The sequence below is a fragment of the Microcaecilia unicolor genome, chromosome 9 (assembly GCF_901765095.1).
Source record: "Microcaecilia unicolor chromosome 9, aMicUni1.1, whole genome shotgun sequence".
Taxonomy (NCBI): domain Eukaryota; kingdom Metazoa; phylum Chordata; class Amphibia; order Gymnophiona; family Siphonopidae; genus Microcaecilia; species Microcaecilia unicolor.
Genome location: NC_044039.1, coordinates 15,081,469 through 15,096,252, shown reverse-complemented (window position 1 = coordinate 15,096,252; position 14,784 = coordinate 15,081,469). Strand labels below are relative to the sequence as shown.

At 42.2% G+C, this 14,784-nt stretch overlaps 1 protein-coding gene across 1 annotated transcript in view; it reads left to right on the top strand.

Annotated features, from left to right (window-relative positions):
* The window catches only part of PPFIA2 (PTPRF interacting protein alpha 2), a 342,348-nt gene that overhangs the window by 255,123 nt on the left and 72,441 nt on the right, over positions 1–14,784 (top strand). The window contains 4 exon segments of the mRNA XM_030214146.1: positions 462–608; positions 1,649–1,783; positions 11,503–11,586; positions 13,173–13,304. Coding sequence (XP_030070006.1) covers positions 462–608; positions 1,649–1,783; positions 11,503–11,586; positions 13,173–13,304 — 498 coding nt within the window.

Below are 14,784 nucleotides of genomic sequence, written 5' to 3'. Positions count from 1 at the left end.
ATTGGGAGTGGAATGTAAAAATAGGGGAAAACCCCATTGTAGATGTACTGAAGCAAGGTGACATTGACTTCTTTATTATGTGTAATTGGAATATATAATGTCTTACTGGCAGTTTCCAGAGCGATATCTAATCACCTCAGGTTCAGCAGTGTACCTTATAGGAAGCTATCCCTATCCAATACGTATTTCTCTAGGTGCATCTGTTAGTAGTGTATACACTGAGTGATGTAAGCATGGCCTAAGGACACTAGAGTTCATATCCTGTTCCTCCAATTGATATTTATTGTGGACCTGGATGAGTCACTTCACCCTCCATTGCTTAAGATTAAAAATTGTAAACCGTCTGGGGAAGGGACTTTATCTGATCTATCTGAATTGCAACGATCCCTGAAACAGGGGTGTGAAACATGAGTAACTCATAAATCCATATATTCTTAGCTTATGAAACAAATGTATTTCAGGCCATGGCACAGAAGGAAGACATGGAGGAAAGAATTACTACATTGGAGAAACGCTATCTCAGTGCACAGCGGGAATCCACCTCTATCCACGACATGAATGACAAGCTGGAGAATGAACTGGCAAACAAAGAGGCCATCTTACGCCAGGTTTGGTATTCACATGGCTGGTTGAGTACGTTCTGAACGGCGCTTGATCCATAAAGGTTCATGCAAAAAGAAAGTGACAAATAAGGGGGGAGGGGGTAGAATAATGAAACTATGAAACAATCCTGCAATGAATTTAGAACATCATTTTCATATGTAGATGACACTTTTTGTTAGTATAAAACTTGGTTAAAAGTGACTCATTGTAGAATTGTTTTCATCCGTTGGATTTGTTCATCATCATATAAAGGAAAGATTGAACAGGGTAGTCACCGTACATTTATAGGTGCATTTTGGGAGGCTCCATCCCATCTGTCTATCTGTATGCATAGACACAAAGCTAGACAGATACATGCACACATATACAAAAAGACGCATGCCTTATAAAGACCCTGTCACCCTGGGACGCATTTTAATAGTCTTCAAAAAGACGTGCAAATGTTTTTCTTCAAAAGTATAAATTGGAGATTGCATTATGGGGATCAGGAGCGTAGCTAGACAACAGATTTTGGGTGGGCCTGGGCAAGAAGTGGGTGGGCACCAAGTGTTCTCCCACCCCCCTCCCCAAAAGAAAAATATATATATATCTCAGCTGGCGAGAAAACGCTTCTTTCCACCTTGGCAGTCTGAAGCAGGCATGACTGAAAACTGAGCATGCACAGGTGCCGGTATCGTGGAGAGCAGTGTTTTCAATACCATCAGGGGGAAGTCTTCAGCTGGCGGAGCTTGGGATCCCCACCAGCCACCGCTAAACATGTGCTACTGTTGGGTGGGCCTGAGCCCTAAGTGGGTGAGCCCTGGCCCACCTGTGGCTACGCCCCTGATGGGGATGATTGGACATAATGATAGAGTTGGTCTTTAATACAGACATTGCTTGCTTCTGTATTGTAAATTTCAATGCTTGTCGATCTTTCAATAAAGACCTCCTTTAAATTAAAAAAAAAACAAGCTACTAATACAACCCTGTGTGATAAGTAAACAAGTGAAAGGAGCGAGGGCTCCTCCACATTCTGACATGGCCTTGTGTTCTGCTCTGGCCTCAGATGGAAGAGAAGAACAGGCAATTGCAAGAACGCCTCGAGCTGGCTGAACAGAAGCTACAGCAGACCATGCGGAAAGCTGAGACCCTACCCGAAGTCGAGGCAGAACTGGCTCAGAGAATTGCTGCGCTCACAAAGGTACTTGCAAGGGGCTTTTCAGATTTACTCTTATCAAAAACAGTGGGGCTTGGCTACCTTCATCTTGATTTGGCTGGGCAAAGTTATTCTCAAGGAGCTCATTGGATATATGGGATAGGTCTTTCTTTTTTTTTTTAAACTAGTTTGACATCTAGTGCTGATGTGGGAGCAGACCTAAATGTCAGTGTGGAAAGTATATGTGTATATACCCACATTTTATAGCATATATGCTTTAATCACAGCTCCGCTGATGCTCAACTGAAACTTGTAACTTCGTGTCACACCTTACTTGCAGGCATGATCATTTGCACCTGCTCAAGAGCAGGTATAAATGTCCATGCCTAGATTCTTCAAGTGTGTGCTAAATCAAAATATATTGTAATCTAAATATAAAGTTGCAAACTGTACCTACACTCTTCCTAAACTCCACCCCTGGTCACTCCTACTATCATGTAGTCTGAAGAACAACAAATTATACTTTTATTGCAGTTGCCCAATGTGGCCACGTTTCACCAATGGCAGGCTGCTTCGGGGGCAGCAACTAAAGGGGAATTTAAACTCACATTTCCCCTTAGTGAAGGCAAGGCATGCTGACACCAGCCATGGCACTCGTTTCAGTGAATGCTGGCACTAGCAAGATTATTCCTAGTTGTTCTTTGGTCTACATTCTATGAATCACAACCGCCTCTCTTGTGTTTTCACTCCTACTATCATGTCATTGTGCATACTTTTACACCAGTTGGTATCTTAAGAGGTCATGTACATGCAAACATGGTTCATAACAAGATTGCAAAGAGGCCTAAGTTGAAAGCATTCATTATAGCAATGTTACAAATATATATTGTTTCATATCCATCTCTTATCAACAGACATATATAAATAGAGATGGATTGAGAAGTACTAGACACAGAACACCTGTGTACTCATGTATATATATTTAGAGATATACAGATTTAACTAGATGTGGTTCATGGTTTACATATTTGTTTATATTCATATAGTTTGGGACCGAATAATAATTGTTGTAAGTAAATGCCACATGGCAAAGTCATGAGTATTAACATTCAAGATCAATAATGTAATAGAAACTAATCTGTCTCATATATTGACTATTATATTGATCCTACGCAGCAGTCAACCTGAGAAGAGCTGATAAATCACAGAGTGAAAATGGGAAACCTTGAAGGGACCCAGTAATGTACAGTAACATTTTATATAAACTATGATATTCTGTTACCGGCCTCCTTAAAAATAAATGTGAGGATTCAGCTGAGAGAGCAGGGATGTTCTTTTGGGTTAATGCACATGCAGTTTGAATTAATAGACATGCATTTTGAAAATTAGTACTTTAGGATACATTTGACCGGGATTCAAATTGATTTTTTTTTTTCAAAACGTTTCATATTAGAAAAAGGGTTATGCTGGGTAATCTGAGGTTGAGTGTGAACTTCTGTACTAGCTACAAAGAGGAAACATGGCAAACATTTGGAGTAGTAATGTGAAGGTGGAGTTTTAGAAAATACATTCAGGTCAGAATTGAAACCTCCAGCCTCTTCTCGTACATCTTTTGGGGCAAACCCTGTATGATTTTTGTCACCTTCCTCTGAACCACTTCAAGTCTTTCATGTCCTTGGAGAGATATGGCCTCTAAAACTGAACAAAATTCAAAATCGTGAACAAATCCACAGAATATTTTGTCCGTTTAGCTTCTAGAGACTTTTCATATAGTCCCCAAGCTCTTTGAGGCTTTTTCCCTGTTTGTTGTTGTTTCATATTTTGTGGATTTGTTCACGATTTTGAATTTTGATCTGTATCCACACCACATATTGTTATTTATTGGACTCTAAAACTGAACGCAATACTTCAAGTGGGATCTCACCAACGACTTGTACAGGGGCATCAACACCTCCTAATGTGTCTCCCTATGCAGTCTAGCATTCTTCTGCCTACAGGTATCACCTTGTCACATTGTTCTGCCACCTTGAGATCCTCAGACGCTATCACCCCATGTGCACATCATTCTCTCAGCCCTTAGGGTAAACTGCTTTTTTAGAATTTCTACACACCAAACGCATCACTTTGCACTTCTTCGCATTAAATTTTAACTGCCAAACATTAGATCATTCAAATTTTTGTAGATCCCTTCTCATGTTGTTCACTCTTGGTGTCATCTGTAAAAAAAAAAAAAGCTAACTTCTCCTCATAACCCTTCAGCAATGTTGCTCACAAATATATAGAATAAAAATCGGCTACAGTACCCATCCCTGAGGCACTCTGAGGTCCTTTTACAAAGGCGTGCTGAAAAATGGCTTGCGGTAGTGTAGGCACGGGTTTTGGGTGCGCATCTATCCCATTTTTCAGTGCGCCTGTAAAAAAGGCCTTGGGTTTTTTTTTTTTTTAAGCTGAAAATGAACATGCAGCAAAATCAAAATTGCCACGCGTCCATTTTGGGTCCGAGACCTTACCGCCAGTCATTGCTAGCGGTAAAGTCTCACGCGGTAACCGGGCGGTAATGACTTATGTGCATCAAATGCCACTTGGTATGCGGCAGATAAGCACGACCGAAAATTAAAAAAAATATTTTTCAGATGCGTGTATCGGACGCGCGCCAAAAATGAAATTACTGCAAGGGCCACGCGGTAGCTGGACGGTAACTACATTTTGGCGTGCATTGGGCGTGCGTAGACGCTTACGTGGCTTAGTAAAAGGACCCCTCTATTACTTACCTTTCTTTCCACTGAGTAAATTCCATTTACCACCACACTCTACTACTACTACTACTACTATTTAGCATTTCTATAGCGCTACAAGGCATACGCAGCGCTGCACAAACATAGAAGAAAGACAGTCCCTGCTCAAAGAGCTTACAATCTAATAGACAAAACCCCACACACTCTGTCAAGAGCTCGAAACAAAAAAAACTACAGAGTTTTGGAGACTCCATTGTTAGAGGAATCAACTTGGGATCACAGTTCTAGGGACAGAAAAAGGTTAAGTGCCTTCCAGGATTCTCAACTAGCAGTAACACAAATCAAACTGTTGGCGACATCAGAGAAGAAATCAGGGTGAATAAAAAGATGATGATATCTATATGGGAACAAATGAGCTGGCTTAGAAGTAGCATCTCTGAAGTGCAAAGAGTCCTTTAGAAGATACGCATTAAAGGACCTTTGAACACCATCAATTGGTTTGTTCTTTTGTCCGTCTCTGCTGTTTGTTGTGCTACATTGAATACTATCAACGTGATAAATCAAATTCAAGTAGTCCAATTCTTAATAAGTGGAGGCACTCAGCAGACACTTGTCACATCACAGCATATAATTCTTGTTCATAAAACACTTCAGTACAGGATTATTTCTTCGAAAAACATTGAATACTATAACATTTTCAGAAGTTGTGTCAATTCATCGTAAGAGAGTTGAGAGGCTGCAACCTACAACCAGACTCAACCATTTTGCTCCAAACCTGGTGTAAACAAGAAGGTTTTAGGTGGCTGGGGCAATAGATGGATCCTCATGGAAAAATTTACACGTACGTCTTTATAGAATAGCGACTATACAGATGTGCACTTAAATTCAAACGATTGCCAATTACCTCCAATAATTGATAGTGCATAATTATCCTGTTAATTGGCTATTAAGGGACCCTTTTACAAAGGCGCACCAAAAAGTGGCCTGCGGTAGTGTGAGGGCATGTACTGGATGTGCGCTGGACCATTTCTCCACCACGTCTAGAAAAAAAAAAGGGGGGGTTGGGGCCGGGAAATGGATGTGTGGCAAAATGAAAACCAGCGAGCATCTATTTATGGCCTGAGCCCTTAATGCCACCCATTGACTTAGCCGTGAGGGCTCACGCATTACCCGCACGATAACCGTCTGGCGCATGCCAACTGCTGATTACCGTCAGAAATGCCCCCGTGGTAGAAAACAGAAAATGATTTTCTACCTCAGGTTTTTGGCGCGTGCCAACTCAAAATTACCGCCAGGCGCATGTGCTAGCTGGGCGGTAATGCCAATTTGATGCTCGCTGCACATGCATAGGCCCTTACGCACCTTTGTAAAAGGGCCCCTGAGTAATTAAATTGCACACAGAATTTGGGTGCACACCCAAATTTGTGCATGCAATTTTGAGCGCTATATATAGAATTAGGGGATTATGAGGGAATGAACCAGGGAAGTGTTGCTACTGGATTTAATACTTACTAATGGATAGAATGTGTCTAATGTCTTGGTGGGCACCCACCTGAGTGGTAGTTATCACTGCATGCTATGGTTTGATTTAAAAGCTAAAATGGAGTTCATTGTGAGGGCCATTAGCCTGGCGGTTAGTTTGGCAGAGTTTAAAAAGGGGTTGGACGGTTTCCAAAAGGACAAGTCCATAGACCGCTACTAAATGGACTTGGCGTATGGGCTCAGGGAGTTTATTCCAAGCATAGGGTGAGGCGAGGCAGAAAGGGCGGAGCCTGGAGTTGGCGATGGTGGAGAAGGGTACTGAGAGGAGGGATTTGTCCTGTGAGCGGAGGTTACAGGTAGGGAAAAGACCAAAGGTCCATCGAGCACAGCATCCTGTCCCCGACAGCGGCCAATCCAGGTCAAGGGCACCTGGCAAGCTACCCAAACGTACGAACATTTTATACATGTTATTCCCGAAATTGTGGATTTTCCCCCAAGTCCATTTAGTAGCGGTCTATGGACTTGTCCTTTAGGAAACCGTCCAACCCCTTTTTAAACTCTGCCAAACTAACCGCCAGGCTAATAGATTTGGATCGGCCTCGGTGCTCTAACCACTAGGCCACTCCTTTAGGTTTTGACTGATAGACACTGATAAACCCTTCTTATGCAAAAAGAAAAGTAAATAAGGTGTTGATGGGATAAATCCGCCAAATCACCACTTTCCCTAATACTCTCACAGACTTCTCCTTGTCTACCTTGGATCCTCTACCCTGTTTTTATGTTATTTCTGTGCTGATGACTTCTGAACTGCGCAAATGTACCTATTTGATTCAACAATTCTTAACAATGATGTAGAAAAGACTTACAGCCCTGTTTACTAAGGCGCGCTAGCATTTTTAGCTCACGCTAAACTTTTAAAATTTAGTGGTGCATGCTAATGCTAGAGACACTCATATATAGAGTGCAGTGTGCTCACTAATCAAATAATCTAAGCATGGGTGTAGTTTGGGGGGAGGGGGTGAGAGGGGACGTGTGTCCCCAAATGAGCTGCCACCCCATCCTCTAATACCCGAGCCGTGGCAGCCTCAGCCATAAAAACATGGTAGAGGATCCAAAGTAGACAAGGAGAAGGCTGTGAGAGTATTAGGGAAAGTGGTGATGTGGCGGATTTATCCCATAAACACCTTATTTACTTCTCTTTTTGCAAAGAGCGTGTGGCCATGGGGGGGCATGAGTAGGCCAGGGGCATTCCCTTAAAATGCACACAGCGGAAACACTTAGACGCTCCTCTATAAATGGATGTGCGTGTTTTAATGCAGATTTGCTGTTATATGTAAATTGCTTTGAGTGTAACCACAGATAGGCGGTATAGCAAGTCCCATCCCCTTTCCCTTTCTGCCCTGTTCCAGCACCTTGCATCTGTAGAATGTTGTTTTGTGCCGAAAATTCAGCGTGAAAATAGTGCCTAAGAGTTGTCGCCATATATTGACTTTCCCCCTAAGCGTAAAGTTGAGTTTGCAAGTTTATAGAATTTGGAGGATCATGTCCATCTCACTTGGTATTGGCTCCTGCTTCAAGTCATGTGTAACGTCTTACGAACTTCTTGTTTGGTCCTAGGGTATGGAGGAGGGAGGAAATGTACATACCTCTCAAGTGTTCAAAACCATCTCCAATTGCAAAAAGTTTCTCTTTTGGAGGATGGTTCCTTTAATCAGTTCCCCGCAGGCCTGCAGATTTCCAAAATCTGCCTCTCATCCGTGTAAGTGAGGACACCTACACATAGATAGCAAATCAGCACTTTAGTATGCATGAGGCCCGGTTTTCATGTGCAAAACCCTCCTGGTGATACCACTCCCTTTTGGAATTATTTTTCTTTCTAAAATGGCTGTTCCACTTATGCATGGCACTAAATATTTATGCATTTCTGGCAGTGCTATGTGTATTTTATAAAAAAACATTCACGGAGCCTTTTCGTAACAAAAAATGGACCTGATATTTAAAATGCTTTAACTCTATAGGAGAGTCTCCCACCAGGTTAAAATGCACTGACTGAGCGATCCTTGGATTTTCAGTGGCATACTGCCACTGAAAATCTGGGGAGGCTGCCACGGCACCAGTTGGTTAATGCTGGGGCGGAGTTTGGGCAGGGCAGTGGCGTTCCTTGGTTGGCTGCCACCTGGGGCGGATCGCCGCTGCACACCCTTCCCCGGGTGCAGCATGATAACCCCCGGTGCATCACCGTCCCCCCCACACACAGTGCATCACCTTCAAACCCCCCCCCCCCCCCCGAGTGCATTCTTCTTACCTGCTGGGGTGCTGAGAGCAGCTGCGCGGCTGTCGGCTCCGCCGATTCCCTGCTCCCTCTGCCCCGGAACAGGAGAGGGAGCAGGGAACCAGCGGAGCCGACAGCCACGCGGCTGCTCCCCGCACTCCTCCTGCAGCTTGCACCAGTGACGGACCACCCCCATCGCCCCACCCTCGGTACGCCACTGGGGCAGAGCCAGGATTTAACATGTTAACATGATTTTTCAGTCCATCAATTGGGTAAGTGCCCTGATAAACCTTATCCAGGTAGTTATCTGGGTACCAGTGTGAATATCGGCCGGCACCTGGATAACATCTGGAGGCTAGCCACGAACTGGATACTTAGTGCCAAGATTTGACCCAACGTTAAAGATTCTAGTCAAATTCTGCCTGCGGCAGTCAGCATTTTAAAAGTCAGCTGATCATCGCAGGCTGAATATGGTTGTCTCTCTAATTCTCTTAGGGGTCCTTTGTGGCAAAAAGTGGCCTGAGCACACCCTTGCGTGGGTATTTCCTGCATGTTAATGCCATTTTTACTGCAGCTGGAAAATGGCCGATTTTTTTTTTTCATTTTTTGAATTAATGACCACGTGCTAATGTTGTCATTAACGCATGACTGTTAAAAAAATACGTTGCCGCATGAACACTTACCACCACCTATTTTGTAGTTGGTAACGGCTCGTATGCTAATCCTACAGTAATCTGTAATATCAATTACCCCCACAGAATATATGGCACAGTACTCCCAAAAAGCTTTCACTTCAACCTTTATTTCCACCGCGGACTTAAGGTCTTATACCGAGGAACTGTCTGATAATGTCAGCTGGCTTCTGTCCTCAAATTGTATCGGGACCTTTAAGCTTCTGTGACTGCTTGTAATCACTGACTAGAACCTCCACCACCACTGTATCTCGCAGCACGGTGGTATCTCTATTTTTGTATATTTTTCTTTTATGTATTTTGTTTGTAGCTTTTAACTTTTTATCTTCACTGTGTGCTGAAAGAACTTAAGATCACCGAACACTTATCTGCACTTTTCGTTTATCCACCGGACCCCGACAGGTCCCTGCTTCGTCGAGATAAAAAGATTAAAAGCTCTAAACCAGTGAAGATAAAAAGTTAAAAGCTACAAACAAAATACAGAAAAGAAAAATATACAAAAAAATAGAGATACCACCATGGTGGGGGTTCTACGGAATCCTACAGTAATCAGCACGTGATAACGTAGCTGCACTAACTGATTGGTCAGCAATGCCTACTCTCCACACCCTAGACACACCCCCTCTGGGCTAAAAATATAAATAATTTTTAGCGTGCAGTTTGCATGCACAGTTACCACGGGATACCTAAGCACGTCCTGCAGTAAGCCATTTTAAGCTGCGATGAGCGCATGGCATCGCTTACCGCAGCTTAGTCAAAAGGCCCCTTACTTACTCTGTTTGTGTTCCGATCTTATAATCTGAATTGTAAACCACTCTGATGCTATTGTAAAGAACAGTATATCAAATCTCAATAAATAAATAACATTTCCCAACCTGGATGCCCTAAACTACTTGTAATCTATCATGCTGCTTGACTTATTTCCAATCACATTTCAATCAGTATAACTAACACAGCAGTAACAGTGCAAGTAAAATATTCAAGAGTAAATTAGCAATGTGTGACTACAATATATTCATTTCGCACAAACCTTAGTGAAAACACCCATCATTCCTCCTCCTCATTTCACCATCCACTCAGGTCCTGGACCACGCATCCCGTTGTTTCTGGGACATCTTAGCGTTCCTCCATCGGCAGGTTGCAGCTCTGTTCTTGGTTGCTTCTAGCAAAGAAAAGGGTTGTTCCATTTATCAATGTTATGCTAAATCTTTTAACGCACAACTCACACTCATACCAAAATCCTTGTATGTTGTGGCTGAACTGGGAATCCTTATAATATAGTAATACATTGCTGGTTCATCTCAATCGTATCCTAAAATCCTTGAATATAGTTTTCATTCCAATAGCATATTAAGACTCATTTAATAAGTATTTTATTATGGGTTTTTCTAAGTCATTGACTGGTATTCTGTTTTGTTTTTTTTTAAATGCACTTCCAGGCATTATTACTGGTTTGGTTTCAGGTTTTGAAATTCTCTGGCTAACCAGTAGAGATGTGCATTTTTGCATTGTATTTTTTTTTTTCGGTAGTAGGTGTTCACTATTTCATTTAGTGAATCCTATTACTAGTTAGTATGCTTTTTCTAGCGATAGAGTTGGCTCTTCCAAAACAAAATGGAACAACACAAATTGAAAATAAACCAAACAAAATAAAAATTAAAAAAAAAAAAACCAAAGAAAAACAAAATGAGATGAAAATGTTCTGCCTTGCATACCCCTCCTAACCATCACTAACCATCAATGCCTTCATGTATCTCATGAGTTAGAGTTTGTCGCATTTCATTTTTTTGTTTGTTTTAGTTTATTCTTATCGAGTGCATTATATCAACTAAATAGCCATGTATTTTGGTAGTCCGTCATTTATTACTGCACCAATTAGAGTGATGAATTTGTTCAAATTACATTTTTTTTTCTTTTAACCATTCTGTGCTGTGGTCTACTCGGTATTAATATCTTTTTTTTGTGATTTTTCAATTTTCTCCCTCTCCTTTTCCTTGATTTGTTAGTCTGAGTCAACTTCTTCTACCTCATCTGATGATTATCAATATGTTATGGAAGCTAAGCTACAAGAAATGATCTCCATACGCAGGAAGGTAGTCCTACTGGACTTTACTTTCTATTGCTCAATAGATACCATCCACTTTTTAATTTATTGTCTCTTCTTTTAAATCTCTTTTTTTATTCTCTCTCTATTGGTAATCAGCCATTTTGCGGTTTAGTGCTTCCGGAGCTTTCAAGCTTCCCATAGCAGGTCATGTTTAAACCCAAACCCGAGCTGCATGTTACATATGGCTGACTTCATGGCTCATAAATAAATCCAGTGTTTTGCCAATGCTTGGGTGTAGCAGGCCTTTTGTAGCTGAGACATTTCAAGCGACGCAGTTCAACTGCCTGTTTCGATACAATTTTTGTTTTCAGAAACTCAGTTTGCGGTCAGCCATAGCTTGCTTTTTGCCTTGTTTTCTCTTTCTTTCTCTCTCTTTCTCTCTATGTGTGTATATATATATATATATATAGTTGTCACTTATATAGACGTCCCCACCTTTTTTTCAAGTCAGACCAGCTTTTTATCTTTTATTACAGGCTGAAGAAAGACACGGAAACATAGAAGAACGTATGAGGCACTTAGAAGCTCAGCTTGAAGAGAAGAATCAGGAACTCCAGAGGGTATCAATGTGCATTGCTGGCATTTTCTTTTTCATTCCTGTTTCTAACAAGGCCGGAAGTTGTCTGTATGGAAATCTCAACAGGATATTTTGATGTTTGTAGCGGACAGTGACTTCTTCTTGTGAAAACCAGTCTTGTAGCTCCTCACTTGCACAGTAAGAAATAACGGTTCGCTCTTCCTAGACTGGTCATTATAAGGTGGCAGTGGATTGGCAAAGGAAAGTCAGATAGAAACGAGAGAGGCCCCTAGTGCTGCTTTCTCTGCTTTGGGGACAAAGTAGGCCGTTTTGCTATACTTGTCCATTATAGGTCCTATGCCTGGGTGAGAAGTCCAACAAGCTGCCTACTTTAAGCCTTTATCAATTCAGGTGCAAAACGGTTTCTTGCGGGCCCAAAAAAACATGTCCATTCCTGTCCTGAAGAGACCACTAGACCACCAGGGCTTCGAAGGTAGACTCAGGGAGGGCCTATGAGCAGAGGGAGGGCAGAGTTGATGGGCGGCCCGGGGGGATAGGTTTTCTGCAGGGGGGGGGGAAGAAATCTGGTCTGGGGAAACTGGCTTTCTGCGGGGGGGGGGGGGGGGGGGGGGGGGATAGCAAGGCGATGGTTTCAGCTTCAGTTCTGGCCGAAACCGAGCAGCAACTTTGGTTGCCCTCTACTTTTAGTCTTCTCCACCTAAAATGATAAGTATAAACGGCAAAATAAAAAAGGCGACCGGGAAATCAGCTGATCTGATAGCCGGCTATCACTGGGATGAAAAACTCCTGCACCGCTCACTGCCGACAAAGAGACCTCCCCCGTCTCATTGGCAGCTCTTATGCGGTGCATGGGGACCTCCCAAGGCCCCGCCCCCTTCCGGCTTCCCGACCAATGGTGGCCGGGGCCTCCTGCTACGTCACCCAGATGTCAAGGGGAAGCCGGAAGGGGGGGGGGGGGTTGCTCAGGCCACGGAGCTGCCATGCGGCAGCCGCCATGTTATGTGCGGCTGCTCGGCATGCTCCTCGCTGGCCTTCCTTAATGAATGCATACAGAAGTCTACCATGCTATACATATCCTTAAATTGAGTCCATAGTCTAATAACACAGGTGAATTTCAGAGATGCCATTCTACATTTCTGTCTCTCTTCTAGCTTAATTTGTCAGAGAAGAGTGTAACTTTACTCCCGCTACTGAAAGCTGAACAGAGATTTAAACTAACAAACAGCATAATTTAATTTCTGGATGAAGAGTTATTCATTAATCATCCTCACTTCGCTGCACCTCTCTGGATAGGTCAGTGTGAAAATGACTAGGGGGCGTAGAGTTCTTTTCAAGTGAAATCAAAAAATGCAGTGAAAAACAGTGCTTCATTTTGTTTGAAAACGAAACAAAAAAAATAAATAAACTGTGCTTTTGTTTTATTTCATTTTGGAAATACGGTGCACTATTTGCGATAGCGTACACTGTTTCCAAATGAAACAAAATTGAAAAAGAAAATGCAAACTAGCTGGACATCGCTTTAAACATCATGAAAAAAAATTGGTTCACACCTCTAAAGATGACTGACCTCTTTTTTTTTTTTTCCCCCCCTCTTCTCTGATACTTAAGGCCAGGCAAAGAGAGAAAATGAATGAGGAGCACAACAAGAGATTATCGGATACTGTAGATCGACTTCTAACGGAATCCAATGAACGCTTACAGCTGCATTTGAAAGAGAGAATGGCCGCGCTGGAAGATAAGGTAAGTTTAGAAGAGAGGCCTAGAAGAGGTTGTGAGCAAATTAATTTTAAGGGGTGTGCTGCCTAAATATTTAAAAGATAACCTTCATCAGGTGTCTACAAACAATAAATACAAATATAAAAACATAAAAAATCTATAAACATCTATCGAATAAGACACCAAAATAAAAATAGAAACATTACCACACTGGTTTCCAAATATATTCACTGGAAAATTAATAAGTAGCCAATATATATTGCAATTCCCTGTTGACATTGAAAAAAACATTTCTATAGTTTTAATACAAAAGAACCTAACTGCCTTAAGCATAAGTTCCAAAATTATAAGCAACTATATATGCAGTGACTACCTTCAAGAATGAATGAATAATGCGTGAATCTTCTAAGGAAACTTTGTAATCCATTGAGGACCCCTTTACAAAGTTGGTGGCAAGCCCAATGCGGGCTTACCGCTCGCTTAAAAGGAACTACTGCTGGGCTTCCGCAGCAGCCTGGCGGTACTTCCCACCCCTAGGACGTCATCACGTCCGGTGCTACAAAAATATATTTTTTGTAACGCCGGCGTGTACCTGGAGATAATCACTCACCAACTACCGTCAAGTTAGCGCAGGAGCCCTTACCGCCACCTCAATGTGGTAAAAGGGGGCCTCGGAGCGTCTCGAAAACATGCGCTGACGCCAGCACAGGCCCCCTTTTGCCGCAGCCGGCCTTGCTGAGTTTAAAGGGGGTCTGGATAGATTCCTAAAGGAAAAGTCCATTGATCGTTATTAAATTTTGGGTTTTTGCCAGGTTCTTGAGGCCTGGATTGGCTGCTGTCAGATTGCTGGGCTTGATGGACCTTTGGTCTTTTCCCAGCGTGGCGGTGCTTATGTGCTTATGAGTTCCTCAAAACATGCACATCAGCATAAAATATGGACTTTAAAAAGCTGGATAAAAGTATATGAAAATGCATGAATGAGAAATTTTAAAGTGTGCACAAATCGCCGGTTTACATATATATGTAGAAATTAACATATGTACAGTTTATTGCATTTTTAAGTTCTCACATGCATATAGGGGTGAATTTGTAAATCGTGCCTAAAAGAACTGGCACAGAAAAAACTTAAGTGCTATTCTATAAACCACACCTAAAGTTTAGGTGTGGTTTATAGAATAGCAAATGTTAATGTTTAAGCCATGCCTAACCTGAATAGCGCTTAAATCCTGGGGGTCATGCTTAAATTTAGGCATGTCCATTTGCACCAACGAAACATGGTGCAAATGCCCCCACCTAAATTTCTGTGTGACTCCCCCCCCCCCCCATTCTGTAATTGCACATGTAACACGAAACCACAGCCACAATCCACCCTGAACAGCCCGTGACCCTCCCATTTCAGCACCCTCTTTTTTGGGTCATGTGTAAAATATAGCCGTGGATCACATGCCTAAATGTATGCACCTACATCTTGATTCCAATTGGTGCAATAATTGCTTGTTAAATT